This window comes from Chiloscyllium plagiosum, unplaced genomic scaffold, assembly GCF_037043375.1.
Source record: "Chiloscyllium plagiosum isolate Xiang-an unplaced genomic scaffold, Cpla_swu_hap1 HiC_scaffold_13, whole genome shotgun sequence".
Classification (NCBI taxonomy): domain Eukaryota; kingdom Metazoa; phylum Chordata; class Chondrichthyes; order Orectolobiformes; family Hemiscylliidae; genus Chiloscyllium; species Chiloscyllium plagiosum.
In genome coordinates, this window is record NW_028270151.1 from 67,793,372 (window position 1) to 67,802,316 (window position 8,945).

Here is an 8,945-nt window from a genome sequence, read left to right on the forward strand (position 1 = left end):
GAAGTAGTCAGATCGCCATGATCTGATTGAATAGCAGAACAGGTATGATTCTGTTCCTACTTTTTAAAATGTTATGATCTTTTCTTCTCTGCCCCTTTATCCAGTTTGGGACTTTTCCAAGCTGATACTCTTTTTTGATGTGATCTGCTAAATGGGAGGCTCTCACTCTGGAGATTTGAATGATTCCCGCCCTTGACTTCCAGTTGAAGTTGTCTGATGTTTATTAAGCTTCATTTGCCATTTTAGCTTTAGTTTTAGTGGCTGGATGGCTTTTGTTACAGTAGCAGCATGTAAAATACACATGAGCCTAAATTTTGCCATCACGACAAGGACATATCAGGATAATGTAAAAAGAATTGGGAATAATTCTGGGATTCCTACCTTCATTCCTGTTTTGGAGTATGCTATTTTTATAGCAATAAGATTGCAGCTCACAAGTCTGCAGACAGCAGTTCCTGCCTCCTAACTCCATTATGGGGATGATGACTTCAGAATCAGAACCATGATGGAACCCTGTTCTGGAGTCAGGAAACAATTGACACACAAGTTTAAAAGTTATTGCTAACTTCACATGTCACAATCTGCACGATTTGTGACCTTAACTTTGGGGTTGATAATATGGCTTTGTTTATAAAGGTTAGTGACCATTAACCTGACCAATATGGTTTCACCCATGGTTCACGACACCTCCAAACTGGTAAGAAACACAGCAGTCATCAGGAATATGCCCATTTCTATGAAACTTGAAGGGGGCTCTAACATAACCACTTCCAAAGTGGAGCTGCTGGTGTCAGGATTATAACCCAACCCTGATCCTAAGGTCATAAAGATACCACACAATAACGAGAGAGGTGAGAATCCCAGAATTTGTGCCTACCTTTGTCTCCTGGCCCAACACAGCTTTGCCCTTGCTTTGGGATGGTAAATCCACACACTGGTTTTCACTTCCCTTTTAAAGTGATTTAGTTTCAGAACCCTGTCTTTTGCCAGTATGGTTGTGCTATCTGATTCTCAACTCTTCCTTGTGGCTCTCTTCCAGTCTATTTCTGCACCTGAGGAGAAAGAAGTCCGACTGAAAATGCAGCTCAGCTTTGTTCTCGTCAGCCATACCTTCTCCAGTGTCAGATATTATTTATTAATCTCTGCTTATAACCATGGTTGTTTTTATTTTGTCTTTAAGCTACCCTAATTATTCAAAAGGGTACATCGATTGATATCTAAATCTGAATAACAATTTAACCAGCTATTTACTGCCGAATAGTTATGTATGTAGGTTCATGTCTTAAACATTCCTAGATGAAACTAGCACAATATAGTTTGGCCTTCAATAGTTGGATCATGTTTCTGAATATATCTCTGTGACATTTTTCTGACTTGTCAAGTCATCCCGAGGTAATTGTCTGAAATGCCTAAAGCCTTAACAACCATCAGAACAAATCCCAGACTTAAATTGTACAATATAAAATCACCAGAAATTTGTAACATCTTGGATCTGAACATAACATTCCAGTTTTAAAACAAGTTAATCATTGCATTGCAGATCTTACACATGATGATACAAAATCAAAAAATTAGGCTTGGTGTTAGTACTATGAACATAACAACTGAGTAATAAAATTAAACAGACTGTTCAATATTTGGAGCTGTCTCAGATCAGATAAAAAAAGTCCCTGAAATGTTAATTGATTTTAAAGTATAACAAGGTCAACTTTAGGCTGAGTAAGGGTAATTGCATGACCATAGCCTTCAGCACAGAGCAAACAATGTTTTGTTTAGGATATGTGAACATTTGCTGGGTTTAGGGATTATGTCTGACAGTAACTGGTTTCTCAGAATAGAAATCTATCCCAAATTGTCTGTAGTCAGTAAACCATGTGGAATATATCAAACTTTTACTAAGCTACACACAGTTCCAATAAACTTGTTGAAGAGAAAAGAAAATAATGATCCAAATTTGACATACTAAAAGTTTGACTAGAAATGCCGCCTTCAAAATCGAGATCAGAGACACCCTTGAATTTATTTGTGACAACAATCATGACCAATCGCACAAATTGGACAGAAATCACACAAATTGGATACAGGGGGTGCAGTAATTTCCTCTAATCATTTGTTTCCTTTTATGCCCAATATAAAATTCCGATGGATTAAGTTCAGCTGATTTTTCCAGCCATTTTGTTCTTCATTATGATTTTAGGATTTAAAGCAGGACTGACAGATGTCAATCTGCACCACAAATTTCACGATTACTGACCTAATCTACAGTTCATGTACAGATTAATGTAAACATATTTGCTGTACAACATCTGTATATTGGCACCTCCAATACCAATTCCAATAGTAAAGAAGCAATAGTACCAAGAAGCACCCAAGTAATGAAAGCATGTTTTTGGCCATTTCATCCAGCCTGATCCATCATTGACAGAGTTGATGCCCATGAAATGCTGCAAATGATGTGGGCATCTGCCTGAATCATGTTCACAACCCAAACCCAAGACTTAGAACAGGGTCAGTTCTATACTGTGGCACAGAGACTCAGTCTGGACTTTGCAATCTCGCCTAATTATAGTGATTTTATATAAAATAGCAGAGGCAATCACTGTATTTAAAGTCTGTGAAGTCTCCAGGATTACATTATATTAATAAAGTATTGCCCAATTATCAGTCGCTTTTCAGAATAGAACTTGGGTTGTGGAAAGAAAGAAACAATAATTAAGAAAATAGTGTAAGCAACAATCTTCCTGTTTTGGTATAAATAGAGTATATTCAATATCTGCAGCAGACCTATTCACTTCGATCATTTGTGGATTGTTTGTCAAATGGCATGGGTGTCACTAAAGATCTCTTTTTACAAGACCTATAAAATCCCATCTTCTGAGCAGACAGAGTTACTTAACAAAAGATTGATTTCGACCAGACCATTGTACCATCATGGCATACCAATGCAGGAAAAAAGAGATTGATTTTTCATGTGATTTCTTTTCAACAATCAAACAGAATGTGCTTTGAATGGGCCACAGAATTTAAATACCATCCAATCCGTGACCTGGGACCTGACTGTAAATAACTTGCAGAACCCTGAAGTTCTCATATTTTTTAAAATTTCAATTTTAAATCATCATTCCCTGATTAAAACTGATATTTCCACACTTTTGCATGATGTCCATTTTTTTTCTTTTGGTTTATAATATCTTCATTAAGGGTCTTTTCTTATTCAAAGGTCTTAACTTTCTGGATCCCCTATTCACTGAAATTATCTTATGTGATATTAGAATGGATTGCATAATCTATTTTTAAAATGTTGGGTTAATAAGTGTTTACCTCCTTCTTCCATTATTGTATATATGGTGTAATCTGTAATGTGCTATCCTCTGAAACCGTGAAAGGGGAACTGCAGAATACATGCATCCCTATTTGCTAAATGTATTGTAAGTAGTTTGATTGTACACTGATTTTGAAAGCTTTGTGTATATTTCCATGCTGTACATGCATTTCTGCAGTGTCCCACAAAAGTAAAAATAATATAGCTTTACAGCTTTATATTTCATACATCTCCCCTCCATTTTTAAGTTTTAGTATTCCCTTTACTATTCTTAATTCCCCTACACACTGGTCACAATCAGTGGAAGGAGTCAGTTGTTTGGTCTTGAACTCTGTGTCTGCTAATGCCACCAGTTGAATTTACTCATGGGATACTGTACAGTTGAAGCCTTTGCAACTGTCCTCTCATCATTTTGTTGTCTCCCTTTTTCTGCTGCTGTGAAAGTGTTCAGTCTCACTTCCCACCTGCCCCTTCATGCTATAACCTGCTGGAAACTGTATCCACCCTGAATGGAAACCTTAAATCCTTCCATTTCTTTATGGTGCAACACCTTGGTAATGAGCCACTGTGACCACCTTGCCTTATGACTTCTGATAGTTTTTTGAGTGATGTGATTACCTGAATCAACTATGTTCTCATGGCAGTCAGAAGTTTACAGTCAGTTTTAAACTGAAGGTCCACTTCACCAAAAATTGAAAAGTCACTTTTTAAAAAAAAGTTTTCTGATGATTTATTGAACAATTTGATGCTTGTTGTTAAATTAAACTGTACTATTGCCAACAGGATCAATCCACAGAGGATACAGTGAGCGTTTCATGACCCAAACTTAAGTTTCCCCATATATAAAACGTTTGACTAATATGGTGTAGTTTGTATGATGCTTCAGAATTTTATTTTTCCAAGTTATGGAGAATATAAGGATAATTAATTATTTCACAGATCTGACCACTGACAATATTATCAAGTTTATTCTTTTTACATTTGAATATTTGAACTGATTTATTCTCAGCACTGTTAAGTGAATGTAGTCTTCAACAGCCCGTTCTTCAACTTGTTCTGATTTATTTGTGAACAGCTGCTGTGCAACATTTGGCCATACCAAACTTACAATACTCCTTGTGAGTTCAAGCACTGCAGTCAATTTTTCAAATGGAATAATCTTGTTTAAAAAATGAATGAAGTGGAAGGAGTATTGAGAGGGGTCCGTAGGCGTGCTTCGTACAGTCGTTTTTATAAAAATGCTTTGGTTGAAATTAAGATGTGTGACTTTGGTATAGGATAATATTAATGTGTTCACATGGACTTCTTCTGTTCATTAATTTAAGAAAGGCACTAACCTATTTAAAATAATCAGCAACACATTTTCACACCATTCCACCACTGAGCCTTGCCTACTTCTTTCTATCGAGGCCCTGTTCTCTTCTTCACTTTGAGCTTTGGTTCTCCTGACCCCTTCACATCATCATTCAGCTCTACCTTCTCAGGAACCAGATTCTCCTTTCCCCTCTGAGCACCCATCTGTCTCTTGCCTTTTGGGTTTTTCCCTTTCAGACTCCAGTTCTCCTTTACAACTCCCTGACACCCACCTAATCCCTTCCCGGACTCCAGTATTTTGAGAATGCATCAATTTCATTAAGAAACAGAGGAAATGTAAAATTCCACAAGTAACCATATAACTGGAAGTATTTTAGCTCTTTTATTTAAATTAAGTATGGAATTGCTGTTGACCTGCATCCGTAATGATGGCACAATAGCTGGGCCTACATCACACTTTTATTTTAGGTTTAGAATTGGTGGTTAAATTTAGAAGTTTGCTTATTATTACTTATTCAGGTGAGTTGTTAGCGACTTTTTTTTAGTTAGAGTAGTTGGGGTTAGGTTCAGGGTCCACAATTAACTTTAGGGTTTGGGGACAAGGTATCAGGGTTGCAATTAAGGCTTTGATGTTCAGGTTAAAGTTGGAAGTTGATAGTTTGCATTAGAACTATGGGTCAGAACCAGGGTTAAAAACACAAACAGAAATGTGTCGTAACAAGAAGTGACAATCCATGACATTGTCACCAGACATGCTCAGAAGAATAATACTTGGGACTGACCTTAGATAACAGGACATCCGAAATATTAACTTAGTCTAGATTAATACAAGGTGAAATTTATATAGATTTCACCTGATTTCTGTTGTTAAAGACAGCTTAGCCACAGAACATTTCAGCAGTTCTTTGGAGGGGAAAGAAACATTGGGAAATGCTTACTGTAAGTCAGATTGCTCGATTAATTTGTTGAAAAAATTATACAAGGCATATTTTGTTGTACCTTAGTAGGTAGTGGAATAGAGCTCAATGAAATATGTTGGAGAAGGAAACTGAGAATGCAGGAAATGGGTCAGTCAGTATTTAAAAGAAAAAATGACAAATTAATGTAGGCGGGACTTTGTGTCAGAGCAGAGGTTTCAATTTTTACTTCAGACCTCCAAGATTTCTTTAACTCAATGAAAAATACCAGAATTGAAGAAACATACTAGCTGAAAATAAATGGACACCTACAATGCTGTTGTTAATTTTCTATAATGGTTTTGGAATATTGTTATACCACAATTTAGAAAAATTGTAATGTTTTATATCTTTTTGCTCTCAAGGACATTCCAATGAATCTGTAGTTGTTAGTATTTTTCTTTAATGTCTTATAGTACTTTATAACGTTAACCTGTAAGAGCCAAAACTGGATTTTCTAAGTGCTTAACCTGGAGGTGAGTGCATTTCTGTCCCTGTCCCACCTAACAGCACCACCACCCCAATAAACATAAAACATTGGGAATTGCATGGAAATGTTGCATTAGGTATTTACCAATTTGATGTCGCAATGATGAACCTGTTAACACTGAGTTTGTATTCTGTGTGTGCGTGAGCGTGTGTGTGTTTTTATTTAAATTGGTGAATGCAACTTCCATGTTATGTGCAACATTGATGTAATTGTCTTGGCAAATAAACTTTTGTTTTAAAAAACACTTTGCTGGTTGTTGTTCACTTGCTTTCAAAGGTTTCCCCTTCAAAAACGTTGATGAAGAACTACATGAGGCTTGGTTTTGCAATGTTGAGATTGTTAACATCAAGTCTGTCTTTTACAAGGTTTACATCTACATGTGATTAGCATGAAACATTACATTAACCACCATAGGCAGAAAATAGCTTGGCAAGGAGAATAGAACAATATCTAAGTCTTGTGGATGTGATCTTTGCCATTTCTTATTTTCATCATGTGATCTGCTAATCAAGACATGACCTTAATCACTAAAATACACAAGCTAATTCCTATGTAAATTACCGACCGTCTATTTTAAGAGATATGAGAGAGTGAGAGTTAATATACTATAATTAGAGTCAATCTCAAATTTATCTCAGCTTTCTCAAATTCTGTTAATTTTGAGGCTGTGTATAAATAGACATCAGTACTTTATGTAACAATCAAGATGTATTAGGGATTAACTAGCCACATTGAACAGTATAATAATAAACCTTTCTTTTCTGAACCCTTTTCATTACTTAATTCAGAACAAAACTTGCACAATTGAGAGAAGAAATAGAAATATTTGCTGGTATTACAACATGGGGTAAACGCTCCTGCTTAATTTAAACCAGCAACATAGAAAAAATTTATCCCGTGCAGCAATCTGTGAAAATTCTATTGGCCAAGAACTAATTTATGTAAACAACTTAACAGACAATAATTAACTAACAACTATTTACAATTCCTTTCTCTAACCTATCTTTTACCTTACCTTTTATAATACTAGTCTGATAAAACTCCCAATTAAGATTTACAAAACAACACTTCTTATCACAGCCTTAGAATTAGAGGGTGTAAATTCAGAACAGAAATGCGGAGACACTTCTTCAGCCAGAGAGTGGTGGGCCTGTGGAATTCATTGCCACAGAGTGCAGTAGAGGCTGGGACGCTTAATGTCTTCAAGGCAGAAATTGATAAATTCTTGATGTCACAAGGAATTAAGGGCTACGGGGAGAATGCAGGTAGGTGGAGTTGAAAGGCCCATCAGCCATGATTGAATGGCGGAGTGGACTCGATGGGCCGAATGGCCTTACTTCCGCTCCTATGTCTTATGGTCTTATCTCAAAACCAGGCAGCTTTCAGTTTTCTCTGAATTCCTGTCTTCATTTCTTCTTCTTGAGGAGTCTGTTTCACAGGTTACTGATTGATAAAGGTACCTTTTAAGAGAGCTATTTTTCTGGGCAGTGGCAGATGTCGTTAGCTTGGCAGTTCTCCTCTCAACTGTTCAATTTTCCCTGGTCTTCTACCCACAAAGCATCAGATTGTGTCATTGGCTTTTAAGATTGTCAATATACTAATTTCAAACGGGTTTGGAGTTTGGTATTTTTGGGGTATAATTTAAACTGATTGGCCTAAATTGAATGTGTTTTGTCGTTTCCAGGCAATCAGCTAATTTAGCTTTCAACCAAGTGTTACATTGTTACCTCATTGAGAACACTTGGTGCTGTCAGTTGGCTCCAACAGCTTTTATCTCTCTTAAAGGTACAGTACACCCCACACTTTCAGAACACCTCCCCCTTTAAGAAACATTGAACCATCATAAAGAAAAGATGGCTTCATTTTTTCCTACTTTTTAAACACATTACCCTAACATACAGATAACCTTAATACAACTTCACTTAAACTCTTCCCATATACCTGTGTATATATAACATTAAATAAATATAAATCTCATCTAAACTTTATCAGTTAAATCCACGATAACGCATCTGCGACTACATTCTTCCATCCCGCAACATGTATGATTCTTAAATCAAAAGTCTGTAACATAAGACACCAATGAAATAGTCTCATATTCTTGTCTTTAAAGTGTTCTAAGAATGTAAGCGGATTGTGGTCAGTGTACACAACCATCTCTGACATATTGTTTGTGACCTATACATTAAAATGCTGTAAGGCCAGTACCAAGCTCAATGGTTCCTTTTCGATTGTGGACTATTTCCTCTGGTGGATGTTGATCTTCTTCAAAAAGTTCAAACCTATCCTCATCTTCCTGTAGGAGTATAGCTCCAATTCCTGTGTCACTAGCATTGATGATCATTTTAAGAAGTTTTGAAAAGTTTGGTGTAGCTAAAACTGGTTTGGTGGTTAATGTGGCTTTCAAATGGTGAAACGCCTTCTGACATTGTTCTGTCCACCGAAACTTTGTGTTCTTCTTCAGCAAATCGGTTAACGGTGCCGATGTTTGGCACTGCTGACGTTTTGAACAAACATCCGATAGAACCCGCTGAGTTCTAAGAATCGAAGCACCTTTTTCTTCGATGTTGGTCGTGGAAATTCCTCAATGGCCTTTGTCATTGCATTCTGTGGGGTCAGTCTTTCATAATTGATGTTATGTCTGAAGAACGTCACCTTTGCTTTCACGAATTCCATTTTATTTAAGTTTATCACCAGTTTTACTTTTCATAGTCGTTCAAAGAGTTCTGCCAACTGTACCATGTGATCTTTCCAGTACTTACTAAAGATCACTACATCTTCCAAATAGACTGCACAGTTTATTAACCCAGCCACAACTCTGTTTATGAGTCTTTGGAATGTGGCAGATATGTTCTTCATTCCA

General features: G+C 36.6%; 1 protein-coding gene across 2 annotated transcripts in view; it reads left to right on the plus strand.

Annotated features, from left to right (window-relative positions):
- vamp2 (vesicle-associated membrane protein 2) overlaps positions 1 to 6,326 on the plus strand; it is a 125,956-nt gene extending 119,630 nt beyond the window's left edge. For both annotated transcript variants that reach the window (XM_087993701.1, XM_087993700.1), the window contains exon 5: positions 1,040 to 6,326. In XM_087993701.1, the coding sequence (XP_087849827.1) occupies positions 1,040 to 1,056 (17 nt within the window). In that variant the 3' untranslated portion in view covers positions 1,057 to 6,326. The remainder of the gene's footprint in view (positions 1 to 1,039) is intronic.
- The last annotated feature ends 2,619 nt before the right edge of the window (positions 6,327 to 8,945 follow it).